The sequence below is a fragment of the Phycodurus eques genome, chromosome 10 (genome assembly GCF_024500275.1).
Source record: "Phycodurus eques isolate BA_2022a chromosome 10, UOR_Pequ_1.1, whole genome shotgun sequence".
NCBI lineage: Eukaryota > Metazoa > Chordata > Actinopteri > Syngnathiformes > Syngnathidae > Phycodurus > Phycodurus eques.
In genome coordinates, this window is record NC_084534.1 from 11,290,859 (window position 1) to 11,303,671 (window position 12,813).

The 12,813-nt window shown below is 39.5% G+C and overlaps 1 protein-coding gene across 12 annotated transcripts in view; it reads left to right on the forward strand.

Moving 5' to 3' along the window:
* LOC133408433 (myosin regulatory light chain 2, ventricular/cardiac muscle isoform) overlaps positions 1-9,178 on the forward strand; it is a 63,856-nt gene extending 54,678 nt beyond the window's left edge. For 6 of the 12 annotated variants that reach the window (XM_061687359.1, XM_061687362.1, XM_061687361.1 and 3 more), the window contains 6 exons: positions 6,273-6,365; positions 6,922-6,997; positions 8,016-8,120; positions 8,556-8,634; positions 8,717-8,765; positions 8,845-9,178. In XM_061687359.1, the coding sequence (XP_061543343.1) occupies positions 6,273-6,365; positions 6,922-6,997; positions 8,016-8,120; positions 8,556-8,634; positions 8,717-8,765; positions 8,845-8,949 (507 nt within the window). In that variant the 3' untranslated portion in view covers positions 8,950-9,178. Of the gene's footprint in view, positions 1-715; positions 2,745-5,521; positions 5,739-6,272; positions 6,366-6,921; positions 6,998-8,015; positions 8,121-8,555; positions 8,635-8,716; positions 8,766-8,844 lie in introns of those variants that run through there. The other 6 variants (XM_061687365.1, XM_061687366.1, XM_061687370.1 and 3 more) reach the window with 3 other exon arrangements.
* Positions 9,179-12,813: the final 3,635 nt, after the last annotated feature.

Below are 12,813 nucleotides of genomic sequence, written 5' to 3' on the forward strand. Positions count from 1 at the left end.
CATCAGGTAATTAAGATGCTCTTTAAGTTGTGTGCGTCTGGTGCCTGTGCTTTCTACACAGTAGAGGAAATTCCAGTTTACCTAATAGTTATGTTAGCTTCTGAAAGAAAGCTGATCATCATCTTCCGATATTTAAATCACTCTCGATGCCAAGTATACGTAAACAAAATATAAGCTCCCTGATCCACCGTGCCAGCTCACCCTTTCAGACAAGTGTCACTTTGGGTGTGATACTGCTGTACCTATGAATGCACAATATTGTCTGAATCATGTATGCAGAACCATCATGTTTGTGTACTTTTGTACTGCATATGCACAAACAAGTTTTTGTGCAAAAAATGTATTGCTCAAAACTGTGAGGGTGACATACAACATATGTTCACATGGGCATGAAAATCTTAAAGAACTTTACGCAGTCTGCCGTTAGTAACCACAAACTGTCATTTGTTGGTAGCATCTTAAACCTGGAAACCTTATACTATCACTAAATCTTCTAGAATGAGTCTGGAACAGATTATTTCTATTTCCATTACTTCTCATAGTAAAAGTTTGTTTCGATATCGAAGGTTGACCAAATCGGAATGGGTTACTTGTTTTTCACCTTCAGAGGTTTCGCTATATTGCTCATCTTTTGTTGTGTTTGTATTTTTTTTAAGCTTTTTTTTTTTTTTTTTTTTTCTTCTTCTTCTTCTTCTTCTTTTACTCTATTGGACAGGTATGGGACCAGTCGTCTGTTTAGGAGCCTCCTCTAGCGAGGTCCATCTTCGGGAAAGGCTGAGGAGGGAACAAAAAACAGAGAGAATGTCACCAAGTCACAAGGAAACACTGCCACACATTTGTTTTGATTGACATCGAAGCAGGCAACTCCACCCAAGAAAAAACTAATAGCTTTCAGAAGCAAGAGGTAATTGTTAGGGAAATAAATAGATGACCTTAATGCCATATGAACCACATTTCGGGTAGGGTGTTTTTGCTCTGTTTCAGAGTAGCTCTGCTTTCCTTTTAATGAAGTTTAATTTAAAAAAAAGAAACAAAACTACAAACAAATATGCTAGAAAAGCTCAGCTGTAGCAACACAAGCGCTCACGTTGATGCCGAAAACATTAACGGAATCGGTCACTGGTATCAAAGAAGAATAAACAGTCTCCGTCACAGGCTCCATAGGATTAAAATTTTAAGAGCATCTGTGGCTGTCAACACTCAATCATTAACAGCTAGTTACATTTATTCACTATTAATATTTTGTTTGACTTGGCCAGACTTTGATTGGTATTGGTTACAGGAGCCGTGAATTAAAAAAATACTAAAAAATTGAACAAAATCTATAAAGTCGCAAAGCAGAGGCTTGTCTTCCCAAGGATAGGTTGCCATTAAAACTGTACTACACGCAATGCCGAGCAGCCGTGGAGCAGGACCTTTCTCATCGTTCAGAATGCTACCTGACTGTAAATAGACAAGACATAATTTTATATACATATAGAAATATATATTGAGAAGGAATTTCAAGGCTGGATAAGCCATGTCTATTTTTGTTAAATAACAAAAAAAGTGATAACTTGCCCTCTTGAAAGTCTAATAAGTATTCTTTTAATACGTCCAAATGTCTATGAAAGTGAGTGATTGTATTTTGGCCCTGACTAGTGTAGCACTTCCATTTGTCAATGGAAAACCTCCATTTTAAAAAGAGGGAAATGAACAGCATTTTATGACTCTCTCCTGGTCAATGGAACCCAAATTGATAAAAGTAGTAGATGAAAATAATTTGGTCAATGGCACGGGTGTGTATGCGTGTCATGAGCTAGTGTTTTCTGCTTCTGCCTCATTTGGGTTCTATTTTAATTCCACTTTTCATCAAAGAAGAAGAAAAAAACATCTTTGCACATTCTGCTTACTCTGTTTTAAAGGCATTCCTGATAGTGTAAAATGCCAGTACAGCTCTCAACTCAAACCTATTTTGGACAGTTGTTGTGCTTATTTTTATTTCTGTAAATCCTAATGTGACCTGTGATATAAGTTACATTGTGATTACACAAAATGTATTTTTGGTAATTTGACAAGTGTCAATCAATGAAAATGAAGACAAACTTCATGACGCCTTGACAGTTTTCGATGTAAAAGCTTCCTTGAATGTAAAGATGTTGATTGGTCAAAAAGATTTTTTTAAACCAATTAATGAAATTAAATGCACACATTTCCTGCTGATCTCTATACAGTGAACCGCCGCTACATGCAGAGGATTGAGACTGAGCCCTGTCGGGAATAGCAAAAATCAACGAGAAACATTCCCCAGACACACACAAAGCGGGGGAGGGGGTTGTAATTGTCGATAGATGCCACAAGACGGTGGCAAAACTACTTACGTTAAACTCCTCAACTCATGTCAACGTACTGCCTTGATATCAAGATGGCACCAAAGGAATATTGTTATTGCTTTCGCCTGAGAACAAAGACAGCGAACAGGTGAGTTTTTCAACGAATAACAGAAGATCCCCAAAAATTTGCAAATAGCCAAACTGAACTGTTGAAAATGCAAAACTGCAAAAATACGGGGGTTCACTGTACAGCAAAGGCTGTTTAGCCATCATTGTTTTATTTTATACTTTTAAGTTGTATATTTCATTCCTGTGGATCATAATTGCTTTGATGCCGGATATGATATTGATGTTTACTAACAACAAATGTTTTATTCCAGTGCCCTGTGTAGATTTGATCACAGAATATTAAATATATCCATTCACTTTTAACTTTTGTTTGCGTATTTCCTAAAGTCCCTCTCTTTGGCTTCCTTAATCACCTCAAAGCTTGGCAGCAGTGTCACCATTTGTCCATGTCCATTGTGTTTGAAGGTCGTTCTATTTTTAGGTGCGTTCATACATGTTTGAAGGTCGTTCTATTTTTAGGTGCGTTCATACATCCCAGTGCTCAGCCTACAGGGAGACAATGGCCCGTCATTCCAGCCACAGTAGCTGCTTTGGCTGCTCACACATCACAGTTATTGTTACCTCCGGGTAACAATAACTTTGACCTGGGTGTTCATTTGCTTGCGACATGACACCCCTGACATCTGCTGCGAGGCCATCAACTAGGTTTCATTTGACAGCGACTGTCGGGAGCGCCCCCCTCGATTTAGCTCACGCGCACACGTGGTGTCACCACCTCACCTCAGCTCGGCCCATTCTCACACACTATCACTTTTCTTGACCTGGGAACCTTGAGTCAATCTAAGAGGTCCTGTTAATGAAGCATGCTCACATTGTAAGGACGTGTTTATTTAGCAGCACATACTTGAACGGCTACCGGTGATGTCTCTGAGCTCATTGGTGACAGCAAGCATGCGACTCCATTCTCTACTTGTTCTATTCTAGTTTTCTAAATATCTTCTATAACCGCGATTCTCAAACTTTACACCATGTACCACCTAAAAAATAGTTAGCTCTGCAAGTACCATCACCATGACATGAAAATACAGTAGTATAGGAGGCCTACGCGTTCATTCAAAACAAGCCAGTATGGGAAGTCGCCCAGGGCAGCATTCTGTGGGGGGTGGGTTATTGTGGTCCTGTTGGCAGATACTCCAACCTCTGCTGTGGAGCTGTGCAGCTACCCCAGTGTTGCCTTTGATCTCTGTGCTGCCTCTCTGGTTAATGCTCTCCTTGCGTCTGTGAGTTTTGGTGGGCAGCCCCCTCTTGGCAGGTTTGATGTGGTACCATATTCCCATTTTTTTATGATGGATTTGATGGTGCTCCTGGGGATGGTCAAAGATTTTTTTGTTTTTAATCCAGCCCTTGTACAACTGTACTTCTCAGCAACTTTGTTTGGATAGCCTTTGTGGCGGTATTCGTTGAGTGGTTCCTCATGCTTTGGTGTTCCAGCCTGTGGGGCCTTTCAGAAAAGATGTCTATACTGAAAGATCATGAAACACAATGCACATAGATGGACTTTGCATTAATTACTGTATGTGACATTTGAAGGTAACTGGTTGGTAATCAAAACAAAGGGGGTGAATAAATATCCACCTGAGTTTTTCATTTAAAAAAATATATTTGTTATATATGTATTTCACATTTTACTTCAAAACTTAGACTCCATCATATAAAATTCAGATGAAAAAAATCACTTAAATTTGAGTTTGTAATTTAGGAAAATAGGTTAAAGAACAGTCAAGGGGGTGAATACTTTTGCAAAGCACTGTAACATACTTCTCTATAGAATTCTGCTGCTGAGCCAAAATCACTCATATCGTATAGGATACGATATAAGATTTAAAAAAAACAAATGACACGATCCAAAGAAACAGACATCTATCAGTCTGGAAAGGGTTAAAAAAGCCATTTCTAAAGCTTTTGAATTCCAGCGAACCATAAGGAGCGCCAATATCCTCACATGGAGAAAACATGGAACAGTGGTGGAGTGGCCGCCCAACAAAGATTACCCCAAGAGAACAGCAATGACTCATCCAGGAGGCCACAAAGGAACTCAGGACAACTTCTAAAGAACTGTAGGCCTCCCTTGCCTCACTTAAGGTCAGTGTTCATGACGCAACAAGAAGGAAGAGACTGGGCAAAAATGGCATCCACGGTGGAATCCAAGGTGGAAACCACTGCTGACCAAAAAGAACGTAAAGACTCATCTTACTTTTACAATGAAACATCTGAATGATTCCCAAGACTTTCAGGAGAATCTTAAATGGACTGATGAGATGAAAGTTGAGCTTTTTGGAAGGTGTGTGTGTCATTACATCTGGTGTAAATGTCGCACAGCATTTCAGGGGGGGGGGAAACATCATACTAAGGGTCAAACGTGGTGGTAGTGTGATGGTCTTGGGCTGATTTTCTCCTTCAGAACCTGGACTACATGCTGTGATGGTGTGTGAAAGAACCATACACAGCCACAATAGCCCGACATCTCTCCCTCATGCTGGTCACACACTGCTACGGGATGCTATTCTGCTTCTCAACAAGTAGTCTAAAAATGGGGCATCGTTTCAAATGGAAACAATCAGGCTTTCCAGCAGAATAAATATTTATTGGCAAGGAGAAACAAAGAAAAAAATGTTTACCAAACACTCATTTCAAGCATATTGTTTTGTTATTGTTGTACCTGTACATAGACAAGAATATATTGTAAGCTATGATGTCTAATAAATGGACGTGTACTCCATTTAGGAATACACTAAAACCATATTTTACCTTACTTCCAATTTTATTGTCCCCTCTGGTTGGTAATAGTGGGGTCTAAAATTAACAGCCATCATCCACAAAATGACCTTTGGCAAGCATTGTATATCTCGGATTAATAGGGCGTGGATAAATACAGTACACGATTTGAGTTTACTGAATAGAATACAGTGGCAGATTGCATACCCAGCAAATGATGCTGGAAACAAATCAATGTCTAATGTTAGTTGACATAGTAAAATCAATGTTCTGCAGACATGGAAGTTGATACTTTAAACTTCAGACTGCTTTGGATATTCTAATCCTGTTATTCAGCTCTTTGCCAGTAAAAAAGAAGTGGGGATGTATGTGTGTGTGTGTGAGAGAGAGAGAGCATGAAATACAGTATGTGGCGGACAAAGCGTGTCAAAGCATCTTTTACCTATCACTTCCTAAAGAGGGCATTGTTTATAAATATCATCCAGTGGAGCTGAGAGCTGGGGGGCTACAAAAGGCCACCCACCTTCTCCCCATTGTTCACTGGCATCATTGTTGATCTCACCTCTCAGCTGCTCAGCTATGGTAAGTCACTTTATTTGTGTGCGTGCGTGCGTGCGTGAGAGACAACAGATGATGCCTTCAGACACAAACTGGTGTGCTTCCATCTCAAATTTAATTGCATGACACTTTTGAGAGATTGTTCACAAACACATTATATTAGGTGGTTATCAGCAAAATATGGTTTAGCCATGGACAGCTTGATGGCTTGGTATATTTTATCCTGTTTGCCTTATTCCTTAGTGATATGTGTGTGGGCTTGTTGGGGGGGGTGGTTGTTTTAATATTTTATACTAGCTGTATGTACTGTAAGTGTCCCAGTTAAAATTAATATATGACCAATGTTTGTGAAAGGTGTTACAGACTCATTTCTAAAATAATAATAATAATATGCCTTGCGATGGGCTGGCGACCAGTCTCGGGTGTGCCCCGCCTCTTGGCCAAAGTCAGCTGGGATAGGCTCCAGCTCACCCTCACCCCTAATGAGGATCAGCACTATAGAAGATGGATGGATGAGAGTCATCATCATCATCATAACTCCTTTGTTTTGGTCCTCAGGCCCCCAAGAAACCCAAGAAGAGGACAGGAGAGGGAGCCAATTCCAATGTGTTTTCCATGTTTGAGCAGGCCCAGATTCAGGAATTCAAGGAGGTGAGTTCAAACTGCTCACGCTGTTATTTTCCTTTCCCGAAATCCACAAAATGATGGTGGAAACGGGTGCTGCCAGGGATTACTACTGTACTTAATGACGCAAACTGAAAAACGGAAAAGACGACTGTCTAAGTAGGCCCCTGTCACTCATGTGTCCTTAGAGCCATCATCACTTTCCTTCCTGGGTGGAAAATATATACAGTAAGTAAGTACATAGGTATTCCAAGTTGGATGTCCACAATTGACCCTCCCTCATCTCCTCATGTCATGTCCGTGTTTGGGGCACAAGCACCTGTCGGCATTTCAGTCCATCCCAGCCTTAATAGCAGCTCCCTGCTGGTATGCTGCTTGGCCAAGCAACCGGGCGAACGTCATCGGCGATTAGGTTGCACACGAAATGCTCCTCTTGTGCTGCATGCCGAGTTTAAACCCTCTCCCGCTGGGCTTTACACACCAACAGCCACAAAGGAGATCATCATGTCCTTTTTGTTCCGTTCGTTTTAGTCAACCTTCTCTCGTGTGTGTGTGTGTGTGTGTGTGTGTGTGCGCACCTCAGGCATTTACCATCATGGACCAGAACAGAGATGGCTTCATCGACAAGAACGACCTGAGGGACACTTTTGCAGCTCTCGGTATGTTTACATCAACTTGTAAGATCTGGTGACATATGTTAAGATTTAAGAATATGTACCAGCTCTTTCTAAGGCAAGGAATTCAAAATGGTTGCCACACACACCTCACAACAAGGCAGCAGAACCATATGATTGTTACATTGGTAATATATAGATAATATACTACCAAATCCATCCATCCATCCATTTTCTGTACCGCTTATCCTCACTAAACAGCAATAAATAATGAGTGGTATAGTAAAATATTAGTTGTTTTATTTTAATTTTTTTTATCCCCCAAAATGGATACACATTAAAAACACAATATTTTGTATTTTTTTGTTGGACTGTGAAATACATTTAAATTATGAATATATATTAAAATATACAGCTGTGCTCACAAGTTTACATTCCCTGGCAGAATTTGTCGAATGTGTACTATCCCTGAAGGAAAACATTAGTTATGAGGTAAAACAAATTTTATTTTTAATGAGAATCAAATCAAACTATAAGACAAACAGAAAACAAAGTATAGCAATCAAGAAAATAATGAGATGATCCCTGCTCAGCTATCAGTCATATTTCCCCCCCAAATTACCAATATTTCACAAATTCTGCCAGGGTATATAATGAATTTACAAACTGAAAAATGTAATTTAAATCCCCAAAAAAATCTTAATTTGAAAAGTTTTAGCAACTAGGAAAATATTCTGGGGGTTTTAACAGATAGGTTTTAACTACAATACCTTTTTTTTTTTTTTTTTTACAACATACCGTGCTTCTGACTATTCTTGCTGCTGTTCACATTCATTTCTCTGTATGTACTCTAGAACGTATTGTATTTATTCAAGTACAGTTTGACGTACGTATACATTACATCCATATATGCAGTATTGTGTTACTGTCTAGTTTTCTGGTGTAAAACCAGAAATGTCCCCATTGCGGCACTAATAAAGCTTGATTCTGGTCAAGTGTATTTGTCTATTCTATTACATTCGTTGATGATGTCTACTTTATGTATTTGTGTTCCTTCCTACAGGACGCCTGAATGTGAAACAGGAAGAAATTGATGAGATGCTCAAAGAAGCTCCGGGCCCAATCAACTTTACCGTCTTTCTTACAATGTTTGGGGAGAAACTGAAAGGTAGCGATTAAAATTACAAAAAATAATAATTAGGTTCATGTTATTTCTGCATGTTAAATTGACTTAACTAGTTACATGTAACAAGATTACATAATTTAATAAAAATAGTTATGTAATTGTAATCCATTACATTACTGGGAGAAAATGTTAAATTACAGTTGCTTTTCGAAATGTTCATGATTACAATTTTAGTTACACTTGACAAATAGCTGCAAAAGCTCAGATGTTGTTTTTTTCCCATATCACTTCCTCCTTCTAAAGCTGAGGCTTGTGATTTGCTCTCTCCGGTCATGTGCCACTCTACTGTAATCTCAAATGTGACACATATTTTTTCCAAATATGACCTCAAAGCGCCAACTTGTAATTGTAACCAACTACATTCCCAAAGTAATCTTCCCAACACTGTTGACTATAACTTTGTGTGTGTGTGGATAGGTGCTGATCCAGAAGAGACCATCCTCAATGCTTTCAAAGTATTTGACCCCGAGGGGAAAGGCGTGCTGAGGAAGGACTAGTAAGTGGTGACAAACTCATGTGTATATATGGCCCCCTGTACAAAAACAATGTGCGTTGCATCATGTCTTCACTGTCCACAGTGTGACACAGATGCTGACAACGCAAGCTGACCGGTTCACCCCTGAAGAGGTACAGTGCTAAGCCACTGGGCCACATTGTGACGAGTGAATGAACGTGATGCAAACGTGTTGTTCTTGGTGTGCCTCAGATGGAGCAGATGTTTGCTGCCTTCCCTCCTGATGTGGCAGGCAACCTGGACTACAAGAACCTGGTGCACATTATCACCCACGGAGAGGAGAAAGACCAGGAGTGAAAGTCTCCGCAGGGACATGCGGAGATCAATGGACTGTGATTCATTCATACCGTAGTTTCTGTGCTGCAAGATCACACAACAGGATCAAGATCAGACCCACCCAAAAACAGACCCATCCCCCCCAACAACGTGCATTTCTGAGTAGTCTCATCCTATTCTCATTTTTGTTTTTGTTATTGTTTTCAATGAAAATATCCATCTGGCTTGTGCTTGTTTGTCAAATAAAAGTTCTCAGAGAAATCATTTCTGATTCTGTCTCTTGAAATGTGGAAAAAGCGATCCGGACACCCCTGCTCACAGAAGAATTTTACAGGATTGTATACATGTAAAAAAAAAAAAAAGTGTCATTTGTTCATTTAACAGGATTATTTTTTGTCATTTGTTTTATGTCACTGATGGTGTAGTGGTTCAGACGCCTGAGGCAGTGTGATTTCAGTTCCCACTCAGTGACAGCATGAATGTGAGAGTGAATGGTTGTCTTATGGGGATTGTCGTTGTTGTACGGTTTGTGGTATAGAAAATGAATGGATGGGTGAGTAATTGGTTGATAATAATCATGTCAAAATACAACATTTTTCCAGCAGCGGTTTTGCAATAAAGTGCGTCACTTTTTTGTATCATTCATTTCCTACTAAATTCTTGCCATACACATTGACGGGATAAATTCAGGAACACAAGGGTATTCCCTATTTATTCCGCCGATATTAGTCCTTTCGGCAAAAAATTGGCTGTTTTTTTTTTCTTCTTTCTTTTTTTTGACACATTACAACATAAGACAAAGATAATGACATTCAAACAACCATTAATAAAAGTCATCAACAAAAAAAACCCAGCCGATTTTTCTCTCTGTTGTAAAGTTAAGGAGTTACTTAAAGAGAAAATACCGTCAAACAGTCAAATGTTCTGCCTGGGATTTATTGCTGTAAGCGTCAAGGGACCATAAACTAAGTTATTTCATTCATTATCTATATTTTAAAGTAATACGCCGATTAATCCATTTTTAGAATTTTATTCTGCCAAATACCGGTATCGGCCTCAGAAAATCCATATGGGTTGGGCCCTAGTATTCCCACAACCAGTTTAACACCATGTTAGGTGGTGAATGTGTGCGGGGTTGTATGAAATTCCACTGAGATTAAGATGAAACATTCATGCCCTCATTGAGTGCGTGTGTGTGTGTGTGTGTGTGTGCGTGCGTGTGCGTGTGCATGCGTGTGTGTGTGTGTGCATGTGCGTGTTGCGCACTGACATCAAAATGTTTGTCTCCTGACGCAGATGGGCTGTGGCAAGACAAAAGCCTGTTGTTATTTTAGTGCAGTGATGATGTGAGGAGGGTAATGTTATACTAAGGGCATGGGTGCAAAGCTCACAACGGGATGCCACCACCCCCGTCCTTATCTCGCCTACCTACCATGCTGGGTGGACGGGGCTATGTAGCCTCTCAACCCCAAACAATGATGGTTGACAGTGCAGCTTTAGCCTATTTCATTCAGTAATCCCACTAAAATGGAGGATATGGCATTTGTAGAACCGTACCTTTAACACAGAATATAGCGCATGCTTTCACACAGTGACGAGGCACCATGCATGAAATTCTTGTCAGACAGTAATAATTGGTTTCGACACAACCGGGTGTGAAAAGGGAGTGTCGGTGTCAGTATTATAGCCCCTGACACCCTGAACTGGTTGCCAGCCAATCGCAGGGCATAGCCCCTTTTTCACTAACTTTTAAAGATGTTTTTTCTCATGTTGTTGTTCTGTCTTCTGGGGTAATATCAGAAGCGTAACAGGGGTAGGCTTGGATCCACCTGTGCATAAGGGTATTCCGCAATCCCAGGACCAAGTCTTCTGAGGGCCATACTAAATCTAGGAAATAATTATCCAACAAATATTCACTATTCAATACTGTAATATGAGCTCACGAGTATTGTGGTGGTAAAATGCTACTGCCTTTAATGCAGACGGCACAGCCCACAGACAAAACCCCCATGGATTTATAACATTTTGGAAAAGGAACACGACAGTTCAAAAGGTCGGTGTTAGTAGAAAATTTTATTTTTGAAAGAAACGCAGTAGTTGATACTCCAAATAAATGCTGTATATATACCATTCATATATACACAACCATTCAAAAGTTTGGGGTCGCTTATGAAGTTTTATATATTTGTATTAATTATATGTGTCATATGGATGCAACACAAAATACACACATCATGTAAATGTTATTTTCCCATGACAAATTTAATTCAGTATAATTTTTTTATAAGAATTTTATTTACACATTCAAAAACAGGCACATTGTACTTTGGTCCCTGATGACGCTCAAGTGGCCCATATTGATAATTATTGGACTCAAGTCAAGGGTGTTTTCACTTTCTCCAAATCATAAGTTGTGTTTGTGGTAACCGCTATGTATAAAAAAAAAAAAACCAACAACAAGTCACACACGATGGCTATGTCTATTTTCTGGACTTTGCAACAGTACACATTTGATTCATATACAGGTAGAACATATTAACCTCCAACTCATGCAATAATTCCCAACTAGTGTGCTTTGAGAGAGATCATCAGGTGTAAGTGAAATGGTCTAATTTCACTTAAATTATTATTCATTTATTACCAATCATGTATGTATGGATGTATGGATTGATGGATTGATGGATGTTCATCTATCTATGCCAATGATGTATATTGACAGACAGAACAATTAAATGCCCTTCCCCCAGTGGCAGAAGATACAATAAAGCTGTATATCCCGTTGCCATTCATACAACAGAATAATAGCTTTGCAACTAAACGGGCCCAAATTTCACACTTTGTCAATACATTTGTGAGCAAGATGGGATCATCATTATTTCAGCATAAATACTTTTTGTGACCTTTTTGTTTGGCGGTGTCCCATGAGATTTGTCCAATGCAGCATATGTACCTTGGCTCAATAAAGGTTGGGAAATCATTCACTAATGTAGAAAAGCACTTAGACTTCTTCTGTGTTGCCTGGGCACACCTATGAACACAACCTGCACTATGGTATCCCCTGGTGGTGCTGACACATGACAATATTGTTTCCACCATCAACCCACATTTTTCCCACGGTGTAAAATAACTAAGTAGTGAATTTTTTTACATGAGAGTGTATATCATAGTTACACAAATCATAAATACATTTGGGGGGTTTAACTGTTTATTGAAAGATTTAAAGGTATTAAGTAGAGATATTTAGCAACTCGCAAAGCACTTTTGCAGAGAGGCAGACAGGCCAGTGTGACACAATTTTTGGTGTGCGTTTTCAGCGTCTGAGTCACTTTTCAAGTTAAGACACTGCAAAAGTTGGGCTTGAAAATAACAAGGGAAAAAACGCAATGAAATGAGGACTATATTACTTCAGGGGTCACCAGCATTTTTGAGAAAACTGAGAGCTTCTTCTTGGGTACTGATTAATGTGACGGGCTACCAGTTTGATACACACTTCTGAAACAACAAATTTACTTAAATTATCTTTAATTAATGAGAGTCATCGATGTGAAGACACTAATGTTAACAATTTCTCACAATAACAATCAACGATGATTCAGCAAGGTAGGAAACAGATAAATATCAATGTGCAACACTTTATTTCTATAGATCTCTGCAAGTGCTTAGCTTTTCAAATGATCGCTTCTACGAAAATTCCTAGGAAATCACAATGCCCCATGCTTTGTGGCTAAATCAAGAGTGATGAAGCGTTGCTAAATCTAGCAACAACGACAAGAAAAAGGCGCTCGATTGTCACCGATGCGCTGGCTGCACTTCCTTAATATCCCACTAGATGGCGCACGCTGCTATGTGTTCAGCTGGTGGGCTTTCACAGGGCGGCAGCGGGGC